The 13,557-nt window shown below is 44.0% G+C and overlaps 1 protein-coding gene across 1 annotated transcript; it reads right to left on the bottom strand.

Annotated features, from left to right (window-relative positions):
* Positions 1 to 582: 582 nt before the first annotated feature.
* On the bottom strand, positions 583 to 9,111 carry LOC120693309 (pre-mRNA-processing factor 39-like). Its single transcript, XM_039976733.1, has 14 exons — positions 8,944 to 9,111; positions 8,486 to 8,845; positions 8,269 to 8,375; positions 7,560 to 7,789; positions 6,732 to 6,899; positions 6,028 to 6,370; positions 5,388 to 5,531; positions 4,309 to 4,461; positions 4,110 to 4,226; positions 3,655 to 3,735; positions 3,415 to 3,564; positions 2,422 to 2,682; positions 1,875 to 1,976; positions 583 to 1,107 (listed from the first exon to the last, which is right to left on the bottom strand). Exons 2-14 carry the CDS (start codon positions 8,796 to 8,798, stop codon positions 967 to 969), a joined length of 2,310 nt encoding a protein of 769 aa, XP_039832667.1. The 5' UTR covers positions 8,799 to 8,845; positions 8,944 to 9,111; the 3' UTR covers positions 583 to 966.
* Positions 9,112 to 13,557: the final 4,446 nt, after the last annotated feature.

The following is a 13,557-nucleotide window of genomic DNA, read 5'->3' as shown; positions in this document are numbered from 1 at the left end:
TCATATCTTGCACAAAGTCATGGCTTGATGTTGCAGTAGCTAATTGCATCACAGCAGCAACATAAACATAGATGGATTACAAGGGAAACAGTCTGGATTTAGGCAGAACATGAGTTGATCAATTGCCCGAACAGGGAATGGACAAACAAGCCACGGATATCAGCAGGGCAAGCTAGTCGCTCTAATCTAAAATCACCTACCACCATATTGCAAAAGCTAAGCTGGCACCAACAGCATTAACTGCTTGCCAAAATTCATTTTGAGCGAATGACATACACTTTCATCGTGTGCTTCATGTTTTCAAGTAGCTCAAAGAGGCAGAGATCTCCCATCTGCAACTTGTTGTCACGAACAAACTGTTTCCACCCTTGCAAGAACCTTTTTGTTCCGGGGTTTCCCTTCTCTTGCCACAGCATTGAAGCATCAATGTTTGGTCCACAAATGGCAGATATACATCAGCATATACTCGTGGCATGTCCTGATTGCAGTAGAGAAGTGTTAGGTGGGGGAGCAGCAGCCGCGTCGAGTCGCGCACGACCACGATAGTCGGGGAAATATAGTTTACAACGATAGACGGGAAAATTCACAACTAAATTGGCCACGACCAGGAATAATGTTGATTATGAATAAAATGGCAATTCATACGCATTGCGAACACGGCTTTACCAATCACCTCTACAGTTAGCATTAAGCTAAATGAAAATTCCTAGACAACATAATGTTCTGCCTATACAAATCTCAGATGGGCTCAAGTGGTCATCCACGGTACACTACTGCAAATAGCATCCAGATAAAAGGCGAGTTACACTTCCACATTCACACCGTCTTCCAGGAAAACTAGCCGTACAAAGGGCCTTGCGATACCTTTGACCTGGGGCACAAGCAAACCTGCCAATTAGACTGCAGAACACATGCGCAAGGCAGGTTCACTGGCTCAATGAATCACCATCCAGATCACTCTACAGATCAGTAGTAGGTTGTGCCATAGTAGGGTTGAGGAGCTGCTGCAGGTTGTTGAGGGTAAGCTGCTGTCGGTGCCGGTGCCGCTGCAGGCACTGGTGCTGCGGCCATTGCTGCAGGTTGTGCGTAGCTTTGTTGCGTGTAGCCCTACAATAGGTTTTCAAAATTTGAATCAGATGACATCCTTCAACACAATAGAAGGGAGATTTTTTTTTTATAAACAACACAATAGAAGTTAGTGTAGTTGTGAACATATGGGGGAAACCCTCATTGGACAATTGAGGTATATCAGGCACAAGAGGCAAGTGTAAGCACAAAGTTGAGAAACAGCTCGAGTTAAACATGACTAAGACTTCTACCAGGTTTAATCTAGATGAGCATGAACTACTGCTGACTTCTACCAGATTTAATCTAGATGAGCATAAACTACTGCTGGTTCATATCTTCTAACGGCAATACTGATTGTACACACATAACGATAAACATGATTCAACTAAACAAAACATAGGTTACAGCCGCTAGGTCTGCTGTACATCAATTGTTTGACAGATCAGAAGCAACTATTTGCAATTACCATCAGTAAAATTGACTGCCAGTAAATAATGCCATGTTTGGATAAGACTGCCTAAGAATCCATCAGAAATAAATATATGGACTAATGAGAACGATCGAAAGAACGACAATAACAACCCTAAAACACAATTGATTACAGCTTATACTCTGCCATGACTCTATTGAAATTTGAATGTAATTTTCTTTATTGGGGATCTGGATACATGTAGGAAATCTAGATGGTGGGAAGAGTGATTCTAGCATGGTCATTCCTTGCAACGATTTTTGGAAGATACTAAGCATATTATTTTTACTTTTGAACATAGCATTTCCAAAATAAAAGCAGAAATGAAATTCAATACCTGAGCAGGGTATGTTGGAGGGTATGCACCATAAGCAGCTTGTGCAGCAGGCTGAGGCATTTGATGGCTGTAATCATAAGTTCCGTATGCAGGATATGTAGCCTTCAATGCAAAAGATGTTGAAGTCAAAAACAACAAAATGATAACATCATCATTATAGCCAAACAAATAGAAAAGGTGGCTAATTGTTAATTTTAAAAGAAAAAACATCTAAATCCCCTGGCCCTGGGTTCTAAGTTATTCAAACACAGTTGTGAAAGGAATAACAGAATGAACTTCTAGATCTAGCAAAGAGCACGCCAAATCAGATGAAACAATTTACAGTGAGGTATCAGCTTAGGAAACGTGGATGATAGCTGCAAATTCAGGTAGGCATAATGGGAGGCATTAAGATATTTAACAATTTATATCTATTGTGCTTGGGAAGATTTAAAGAGACGATCAAACAATATCCCTCTTCTATTCTTTTTTTTTCGAAAGTCCATCCTTATCTCGATTAGTGCACCCAAAAAAAGCTGAATCTCGCAAATTTATATGAATATGTGACCTGAGGTGCATATGCAGCTCCCCATGGTTGCCCTGATGCTTCAGAAGTCGCAGGCCAAACTGGAGGATTGGAAGCATTGGGGTCAGTCCCCGTGACTGGCCGAGTGCCACCAGTTTTAGCCAACTTGTCCCTGTCTGACACAATAGCATCATCTGCTTTCCGTTTCTTTGATGGCAGAATGCTTCTCTTGCATGAAAAGAGAGTTGTGTGCCGAGTTAAAGATTTCTTGATTGACTTCGCATCCCCAAAGAGATCCAAAAACTGTAGGCAATTTGTAAGTGTCATTAATATAAAGTATCAAACTGGAAAAGCCCAAATACAAAATAAAAGAAACTTAGATCATTTACATAGTACAACAGAGATCATTGTGATTCAAGAATAGGACTTGACTTTAAAAAGAGTTCTGCTTGCATATAACTTTCGATTCGTTACATAAACAAAAGTTGCAAAACACTACAGCTTCATTGAACCAAAAGTCCAAATATTTTCACAAAATACTTCATGTTCCCAATGATGAGGACTCAAAAAGACTCGACCACAGGAGGTGATGTCCCCTTGGTTTGTCTTAGAGGCGAGTACCTAACCCTTTTAAGAAGCTACTCACAACCTACGAGCACATAGGTTTGTGCCAGCAGCCTCTCAACTGGAGGCTCTAGCGGTCTAGCCATCACTTGCAAAAAAATTATCACAAAATACTTCATGTTCCAAAAAGATGAGCACTCAAATAATGCTACCGACAAGTTATATGATGGTCCTTAAATATTAGTCAAGACTCAAGAGCATTAATGGCATATAGTCCTGGTAATCTTTCATCTTGCACTATATATAATCAGCACTAAATACACCATTTTCAGGAAAGCATTATCATATATGGCTTTCATTAGGGAACGATCTTACTTCGCACTTCTAATTTCACTTCAGCTATGAAATTCATGTAATCCAGCCAAACAAGAAGGAACTACGATATAGAAGGGCGCAGCTTTTGATTATTACCTCCAAAAATATGGAAGATATTTCTTCTTTGTCGACTAGACTTGACCCCTCTCCGTGAGATGACTCATGTGTAACAAACTTCTCCACAAGTGAATCTAAAAGGTCAATACGCTTTTCACATGGAAGGATTGACTCTAGATGAATGACAGCCTGTAAAATAAAGAGGTAATATTAGACAAATTAAGGACAAGGATGCAGAGGAAAATCAGAAGAATTCGGAAAAATCTTGAAAGTCGTAACCTCAAGAACCGGTTTCGTTATGTTCAATTGCTCATGCAATTCAGTTAAGGTCTCCCTTGCCTTTTCCAAGTCTCGGATGGCCTACACATTTCAAGGAATACATCACTTCCACCAACTGAAATTGTGGATAGCAGGTAGAAATAGAATAATGCTGGAAGTTCCATCCAATCAATTAGTCAATAAACAGTAAATGAAAAAGAAACAAAGAGAAGAACATCTCCTAGCTCAAACTGACAAAACTGGAGTGCCTAAAAATGCAAATTGCGAGATGTATGCTAGATAACATATTTGTTACTATATGAATCCTGATCAGGTGCAGTTTTTCACACTACTTTTTTTAATGGCTAACCACATATGTTCAATCAAAACAGTCAGATATTCAGATATACAGCATAAAAGGCTTAACCATGCTTTTTTCACATTTTGATAATATAGAAATTGTTATGAAAACCTACCAAAAATAAGAAGCGTGAGTACTGAATAAGCAATGTTGGCAAGAGCTGGCTTTGCTCCTTTTCCCTTTCAGCAGCAATGGCCTTCTCATAAACTGAACAAGCTGATTCTTTATCACCCTGCAAACAGAGACAGAATAAACAAACTCTACAAGGCTTTAAAAAAGGAAAAAAAGAAAAGGTTATTTGTTCAAAGATGTACCAGTCGGTGCTCCATATTAGAATGCTTCACGATGGCCTCTAGAAAGCCAGGACATAGTACTGAGTAAAGATGCTGATATTCTGCACGTGCTCCAGAAACATCTCCATTAAGCTCCTTAAAGCGGGCACTAAAAAGATGGATTTCTGGCTGCTTCTGTTAAAAATCAAAGAGAAACAAGATACAGCTATCAGCAAATCTAAGACCACTTAGCATACATAATGCTGCACTGCACAAAACCAATCATTGCTGTCTATGTTTTTCTTCTCAATTAGATCCGTGTTGTTTCTGCAACCTGCTGGAGGTGATGTGGTTGATTTTGTAAGAGACTGATTGTTCCCTCTTTGCCTTTAATACAAAGATACGCAGATCAATTGCGTGCTCAAGAAACCAAAATTGACCATGACAGTATAATATTTTTATGCTTATCATAGCATCTGCATTCAAATGAGATTTCAGAAAGCCAATCTTCCAAAATCAGAATACCACCAGCAATTTCATCTGTAAAGAGTAAGTAAACATTTGAAGATCCTACAACCTAACTAATGCAGCTGTTTAATTGACTTCCCATTTTGTTCTCTTTATTTGCATTTGTTCATGCCAATAAGGGATTTGGACTAAAAGGAACACTCATCTTAGTACAAAAGATACAATCAATAATGTTTACATAGAATTTGGTTAGGTCCACTTTCAAACCTTGTTGATGGTAAATTCACAAAAAGAACAACAGATAAAGAAGAGATAATGAATAAAAAACAGAAAAAATAAAATGGTATCAACTATCAAGTATACTCCCTCCATACTCGAAAAGAATGTCGTTTTGGACAAGATTTGGGTCAAACATTAGGAATATAAATCATGAATAACTTTCAAGTTGTTGAGTTTCAAAATAGATACAAAAACCATATGAATAGATTTGTCTTGAAAAATACTTTCATAAAAGTATAAATATATAACTTTGCGATAAATATTTTTCTAAAAATAAGAAGTCAAAGTTAAGCTTTGGAGACCGTGTCGCTGTCCAAAACAACATTCTTTTCAAGTATGGAGGGAGTATTGTTCTACATGCTATAAAATCATACCTTCACAAAAACATGAGTGGCACGCGCCAGGGCATTGTTTGCTAGTTCTAGACTACCTTTATCCTCCATACATTGCACGTAGCGGATCCAGAATTCTGAATAATTAGCACACGCAATAACACATCTTTCGTACAATTTGATAACCTGAAAAAGTATAAGGCGCCATCAGAGAACATAAGCATGAGGGGGGAAGGGGATATCTAAAGGGAATATGAATTTGTTATTGACAAAAAAAGAGAAGTTCACACAGATTACTCCATTAGCTGATTACGGAGGCCCCTCCATAAGAAAGGAGGGACCATCCTTGCTTGATAGATAGATGGTTAAGAAGGTGAGCATTAAGCAAATACCTGCATATATGAGATTAAAAATTCAAACAACTGGTATTTGGTACCATATATCATTAACCCAGAACGACCACTGCCAAATGAAAGTTTGGAGTACTTAGCCTCATCGAAACCAAATATTATGTCCACGCTCTATCCTCAGTTCAATATCCCATTATAAAGGAAGCTTCTCCAAATACTAGCCGTTAAAGCATATAATGGAGCCAATAAGACTGGATTGTAAGTTTTTCAAACATTCTATAAAATCTACTAAATAAAAGAGACAAAATGTTGCTAGAAGTGCAAAACCATACCTTATTGATGTCTTCTTCCTTCTCGATAAAGTCGAGGTAGTTATGCCAATTTTCAAGCTCTGGATTGTCAAGAGGCTTGACATGAAAATATGGTCTTCTAATAGCTAGCTCAAAACCAATAATCTTAGATTCATACTCTTTAGCCTTCTTGTACATCTCTTCTCTCATGGATATATACTTTGCAAGGTTCTCTGCTTCAGGTTTGCTAGATTTATCAGGATCATCAGGATGTGCCTCACCATCAAGAGCTTGATTACTGTTCTCAGAAGCAACACCATACACAGAAGCTTCCTCCGCAGTCAGTATATCTGAAAGAGCCCGTGTTGAAGCCAACTCCTTGAGGCTGTGCAAAAATGACAGTTAGTAGAACTATATGTTTACATTAGTTGTATTTTCATAAATGAGATTATATATCATGACCCCAACTCAAGTGTAATGAGATTATATATCATGACCCCAACTCAAGTGTTTGAAATATCAAGCACAATTAAAAGCAAGAAAAGGAAATGATGAAATGGTATGAAGGAGCAGATGTTTGTTTCTATTCACACATGGCACAAAGTGTTGTCAGTAATATGTCGCCTTGATCCACTTATCAGCCAATGAAGCTAACATTTAGTATGATGCCGGCAAATAACATGCACAAAAGAAAGCTTCACTTCCAAACTTCCATATTCATAACAGAAGTAATACAAGTGACTTACCAATTAAAGTACCGATCAAGCTGTTGTATGGGATGCTCTAATAATCTTGTATATATCACAGCTAGATGACTCCATGCCTGCAGTGATTCTTCGTACTTAATATACTCATCCCACAAAACATTAGATCGATAGTCTGTTCCAACGTATGCCAAACCTCTTTCAAACAGTCTGCAAAAACATAAGATGCAAAGGTACTGAAAAGGTGAGGAAACAGAAAAGTTACTAATTAAAAAATGGAACAAGAGACAAAAAGAACTACATCAAAACACAGTTCAACTGGAATATGCAAATGCTAGTATACATCTAGGAAGGACCATTGTTCTTGACAAAAAAAAAGCTCGAAATACCTAGTATGACTATATGCCGTTTGGATCTAAAGTTTTTTCTTTTATTTTATATATAAAAAACAAGCATGCTATTATGTGAAGTATAACTACTTAACTAATGTATGAAGTCTGAAGTAACATTTTTCTCAAAAGAAATGTCTGCATAGGGTTTTAAGTCCACAGGAGGTGCAATAAATAGTTTATATTTAATAACTAGAGGCAGGTAGACTACTGGTACTGGGTCATTGACCATTGACCCATCAGAAATCAGAGACAGGCAAATCACTCTGATATCATACATGAAATTTAACTGTACTAGATTTTCGGATGGAAATTGCTGCCACATGGAAGACAAGTAGAGCTCTAACATATTCTAAAGAGCTTAATCAGGAATTCCTACATACTATAAAATTCAAATGCCCAGCCATTGAAAATTAAGTCAGGAGACAGATGGTAGGCACATAAACTTCATCAGAATAGGAATATTGTGTACGATTGGTACCTTCGGATGATATCTGGGTCCTCATATGTTGAAATTGCAAACTGACAGTAGTTATACCAAATTTCCACTGAATAAGTAACTGCAAGAATTGCTCGTTCATAAACCTCTATAACTTTGCTGACGCCATCAAGTCTACCTTCATGATCTGCATATTTCTTCCAATAACCAAAGCAAAGAGGGAACTCCGCAAGAAATGCATCGTACACTTTCCGTATCTTCAAAATATTGCTCTGGGGCGAAAATATACAAAAACACACATTAGCATAAAGATTTTCATCATATCAAGAGTAAAGAGTTCCATTTTTTATTAAGATTGACTACTCAGATAGATTACATCAAGTGCACTTTATTTAAACAACAAAGACACACAAGACTGATGCGTTAAAAGTATGAGGGACATCATATAGTTCAAAGTTCAAGCTAGGTGGAGGAAACACAAGGATCACGAAATCTACAATCAGGATAGAGGGATGAAGCAATTACTCAAATTGCAAATTCATTGTACAAAATAAAGGAAGCAACTGTGTTCTACATATAATAATGCATAAAAACACAAATATATCCCATATCAAAGCCACAAGGAACTCAAGTTCTACATATTGAGAAATAGCATATATCATAAGCTGTTGTAAAAATTACAAATTCGCTCCTCTACACATACTGCAAGCTCAGCCAAAATCTCAAGAATAGTTTATGGCCAAGCTATTACCTCAGCATTTTTCTCTGTTTCTTCAATAAGTGCAATCCAAGAATTGAAATCTAAGGAATTCGCAGTAACAACACTCCACAGCCTAGCCTCTTCCGCTGAAAGCACAGCTGCAAAGGAAAGCAACACGTTAAGAGCAAACTGCAGGTAGGATACAGATTTAGGGGAGCGTGTAACCCCAGCACACAAAATTAGGGGAGCTTGCAAGCCCAACATTTACCTTCTTCATAGGATGGCTCTGGAACAGGCTCGCCCATCTCGTTGATAGCTGCGCCGCCGTTCTCCGCATCTCCTTGGTCATTAGCCATCTCACCAGCCGTCCCATTCAACGCCGCGTGCTCAGCCGGGTAGGCAGAGACATCAGGTGCCTGGGCTCCACCGTCATGGTCCACGGCGCTCCCGGCGGTGACAGCCGGTGGATTATGACCGTACGCGTTCGCATCAGGATTGGCAGTCGTCAAATCGAAAGCCATGGCACCAGGCTCCGCGCTACCAGAATCGACACCGGCAGCAACGCTCTGATCTTGCTCCATTGCGCGCGAATCGCAGGAGTCGTACCCCAATCAACCAAAGCGAAGACCTAAGCAGAGAGAGAGGGAGAGCGCATGGAAGGTTAAATTACCGCCCGAGAAGTGGAACGAGCGTGTAAAAGTGAAGGGGAGGGTGAGGGGCACGCACCGGAGAGCAGCCGATGAGTGGAGTCGGGAGCCGGGGAGTGTTGGTGTTGAGGGCGCCGGCGAGGAGGAGAGGGGTTCGGCGCCTGCGTCCGAAGTGGCGATGTGGAGAGCGGAGAGCGAGGGGTTAGGGTTGGATCGAGGCCTCGCCGCCTCGGGGGACGTCGCGGTTGGAGGAAGAAGAGGCGCGGATAGGTGGGCCGGACAGGGGTAGACGCCGGCGGGCTTGCGCGCTGAATTGGCCGGCCCGTTGAACGTTTGGCCCATATTACGCGTCATGCCTTCTTTTTCTTTAAAATTCAGAGCTCGCACTTTTATTACTGGAAAAATATTGAATGCAAGTATTAAAAAAATAAAATGATTCACATTCTAGTAATCTATAGGATGTACTTTGTGGAAGTTAGGATACAAAAGCATTATGTAGAAATTCATTAAAAAAGATATTTTTCAAGTGCATGTGCGCTAGGATACAAGTTTTGAGTATTTTTTTCATCTAGTGCACATGCATATGAAATTTTTTATTTTCATTTAAATTTATCTAGTTTCAGCTTGCATCCCAATTTTTTTTACAAAGTACATCTATTGATGCACTATGGATGTAGGAGCAGCAGCAGCAAGAAAATAATTGATGCGACGAAGGAGGAGGTTGTGCACCTGGGGGAGAAAAAAGAAGAGTAGATCCAGATGACGAGGAGCGGAGGAGCAAGAGCAGCAACCAGCAGAGGGGAGAAAAAGGATAGGAGAGAGAGGGCGAGGATTAGGAGCGACGCGCGGCGGCAATGTAGGAGGAGAAGCAGCAGTCGGAGGTAGAGAAGGAAGCTGCGCACACAGAGAGAGGTACAAAGTAGCGGGAGGAAGAGCACGAGGAGCGCCACTAGGTGCCGGATGAAAAGTGGGGTGCGCCCCGGACGCACGGCAGCGCTGGTGCACCCTCGTTGAATCGTGTGCACCTCCTAATCGGACGGTCATTCTCCCACAATCCCGCAGATCAGCTGATTGGAGTGGAGCCGAGAGCTGAGTGGGTGCTGGACCTGCCGAATTGAAGCCAAGCTGGCCGTGCGGGCACAAGGTCGTCAGTTGCGGGCGGGGCGGGGGGAGGGGGTAGGTAGTGGTCATCTAGACCGGGGGCGCACCAGCGTTGTCGTGCGCCCGGGGAGCACACAATTTTCTTGCAACACGAGGGGTGGCGACGTAGGACCAAGACTAAAGAGAAGAAGCAAGTAGAGTGAGAGAGTGAGAGAGAGAGGGGGGGCGTAGATAGGTGGATGACGCAGAAGGATGTAACGTACGGATAAGGTATAGCCCTGGTGACATACATATTGATCAATAAAAATCATCAACCTCAAAAAGACGGGTGCGTGCGATGCGATAGGGTTCGAAATAGACAGTCCGAATAATATGTGGCAGGCGTACACACACACCAGAAAACCACGTTGCAGCTGCCCGACCTGGTTGCATGGTCGTCGATGAGCTTGTCCAGCAGCAGGTCCCATCTCTTCATCACCCTCTTGGCCATGGCGCACCGCGCACACCACCTTGCTGATGCTGAGCAACTCGAGCCTCGCCAAGCTCGGTCCCACCTGGATGTTGAACCCTCCTCCTAGGCCCAGCCCAGGAGCTCCGCGTTGGTATCTACTAGATAAATCGCGTGCTACGCCGCGCCCACAGTACAAAATAGTAAAAAACTCTCTCTCTCTCTCTCTCCCCCTCCGTTATCCGCGGCGCCCACTCCCTCTCCACGCACTCTGCCGCCGCCACCCCAAAGTCCCGCTCCCCGTCTCCCCAAGATGCGTCGTCGCAGCTATCCCTCCGCCGCTGTCCACCTCCTCACCCCGGCGCCACCGCCGTCCCTCCCCCGTACGGCCGGACCGCGGTCCAGTGGCTCCTCCGCCGTGCCTCCACACCTCGTCCCCCATGCCGTGGGATGCTCCTCCACCGACCGAACCCGCCGCGTCGACGCCGCCAGTCGGAACTGCCGCGTTGAGCCTGACCCCATGCTGCCACCATTGTACGCGGCTTCCTCTTCGTGCTCGTCGTCGAGCTCGTCCGTCTCCTCATCGGTTCAGACCTTGAGTGATTCCGACGGCGTGGGGCTGGTGCCGCGGAGGAGCAGCAATGCGAGCTCAGAGGTGGAAAGAGCGCCAGCGATGCCGGGTTTCGGTTCCCTTCCATCGGCCCGGCATATCTTCTGTGAGGCGGAGATCCGGGTGGTGCCGCTGGGGACTTGGCCCGGCGGTGTGGCGACACAGACGGCCCGGCGGTGCGGCGACATAGGCGGGGAGGAGCGTACTGAGGCATGCGACGGCCGCTGCGAGAGGGTGCGGCAAATGTCAAGGCGCGTGGCGGCCGAGGAGTCACGTGCTTGCTGAGTTCGGGAGGAGCGCGGGGAGGGCGCGGCGGCCGGCAAGGTGCGCCTTGGGGGGCTTGGGGCCGGCATGGAGGCACTGTGGGAGAGATCTCGACAGCCGGTGAAACGAGCGTCGGGGCAGCGAGGTTGGCAGGGAGGCGCGGCGTGCTGGAGGGCAGCTGAGTGGAGAGAGAAGAAAGCAGAGCAGAGTGAGAGAGAGATCACAGCGGACAGGCGGCAAATCCATGGTCTGTGTCGGACATCTCTCTCCAAGGCTAGTCTCAGCTTTTCCTCCCCCCCCCCAAAGCACACGTGTCGCTCTGGTAGCACTTGGATGCTCCCCACGGCGGATAGAAGTAAGAGTATGAGCTCCCGGAAGAGCTTGCTTCGGCCGACTGGCCCTCTTCCCTGGAGAACTTGCTCGCGGCCGCTGCCTTACCGAGAAAGCTTGTCCAATACTAGCCGGACCTCCTCTTCCCGGGGCGGGTGTTGGGACCGAACCTTCATTTCTGGCCTTCCTGAAGTGCTCGCCGGCGGCGCAGTACATGATGACGTCCGAGCTTGTAGACCGCAGCCGCGACGCAAAGACGTGGTTGGCTAGTTGCTAGCCAACCAGGTGTCACGCCCGTTGCTACTGAGGATCCAGCAGTGTGAGAATCACAAGCACAGAGCAAATTCGATAGGGATCGGGGTTGGGCGACGAACCCTGGCCCCCGTAGAACAGAGTTCTATTTCGTTTTCAGATAAGCAATGGTGTTTTCAATCCACACTCCACCACATATATTTCCCTCACGGGGTTACACTAGTAGTTGGACCCACCGGTCAGCCTGATGCCTAACACTGTAAAGAAGATACGTAATCTATACTTGACGCCTTCATTGTCCAGCCATGACATCTCCCCCGCCTGTAGAACTTGCTGGTCCTCTAGCAAGAGTGCCCGGGAACCGGGCCTGCATCACGTACCAGTCTTCTTAGGTTGCCATACTGGACGGTAACGTACTCCACTTGATTAGCGCCTGAGGAATGGCTTTCCCTCCCTCCTTGATGAGCCGGCGATCCAACACCACTTCGGGTTGGAGATGATGGGTGTCAAGCTCTGTAACCTTTGGCAATTCAGAAAATACAGGAGTGTAATTAGGCAAAAAAAGTTTCAATTGGGAGACATGAAACACTGGATTAATCTGACTGTGGTCTGGCAGATCTAGGCGATAAGCAGCACGTCCAATGCGCTCAGTCACTGTGAATGGGCCAAAATACTTGAATGCCAACTTGGGACAGGGTATGTTTACGAGGGAAGACTGAGCATAAGGTTGGAGTTTCAGTAGAACTTGTTCTCCCACTTGGAATTCCTGGTCCTTTCTAGTACGATCAGCAGCTAGTTTCATCTTGTTCTGAGCTTTGGCCAAATGTTCTTTTAACCATAAGTTCTGGTTCTTCAATTCCTGAACTGTTGCAGCTATGGTGGAAGGTGCAGCTGTCATGGCTGGTATAGCTCCAAAGCTGGGATCATAGCCATATAGTGCATGAAAGGAAGAACACCCTAAGGAAGAAAGAAAAGAAGAATTGTACCAGAACTCTGCTTGAGCCAACATGGACTTCCATTTTTTTGGTGTGTCATATACCACAAATCTCAGGTACATCTCTAGGCATTGGTTGACTCTCTCTCGGTCCGTCCATCCGTTTGAGGGTGGTAAGCGGAGCTGAAAACGAGGTGTGTCCCCAACATATCAAAGAGATCCTTCCAAAATGCACTAGTGAAAATCTTGTCTCTATCAGAAATAATGGTCTTGGGTAGGCCGTGCAGCTTCACTACATTGTCAAAGACTGCTCTGGCTATGGTGTGTGTTGTGAAAGGATGTTTAATGGGTATAAAATGAGTATATTTGGTGAATCTATCAACTATGACCAGAATGACTTCATAGCCCTCAGAGCTAGGTAACCCTTCTATGAAGTCCATAGATATATCTTGCCATGCTCCTTCAGAATACGAAGTGGTTGCAAAAGTCCAGCAGGGTGAGTATTCATGTGCTTGGCACTGGAATGGAAAGCATCAATAAGTTTTGTTTGCAGAGCAGAATTTTGTGCTACCCAGATTTTGTCCTTGAATTTGATGAGACCTTTGTCCAGAATGTAACCCTGTTCATTTGGAGTATGCACAGCTAATTGGGCTAACAACTGTTGTGCTCTAGGGTCAGTGGTGTTGGAATTCACTAGCTCCTGGACCCACACTGGTTGAGAGGAAGACACTGCTTGCAGAGCCAAAAGATGACC

Source organism: Panicum virgatum, chromosome 9N (assembly GCF_016808335.1).
Source record: "Panicum virgatum strain AP13 chromosome 9N, P.virgatum_v5, whole genome shotgun sequence".
Lineage (NCBI taxonomy): Eukaryota > Viridiplantae > Streptophyta > Magnoliopsida > Poales > Poaceae > Panicum > Panicum virgatum.
The sequence above is the reverse complement of the archived record's forward strand: the minus strand, read 5'-3'. Positions and strand labels throughout refer to the sequence as shown.

Coding starts and splice junctions, on each gene's coding strand:
- LOC120693309 (XM_039976733.1), bottom strand. CDS start 8,798: ATGGAGCAAGATCAGAGCGTTGCTGCCGGTGTCGATTCTGGTAGCGCG. Junction 5,532..6,027: donor AGGAAGAAGACATCAATAAG/GTATGGTTTTGC, acceptor ATACTTTTTCAG/GTTATCAAATTGTACGAAAG. Junction 1,977..2,421: donor GAGCTGCATATGCACCTCAG/GTCACATATTCA, acceptor TTTGCATTGAAG/GCTACATATCCTGCATACGG.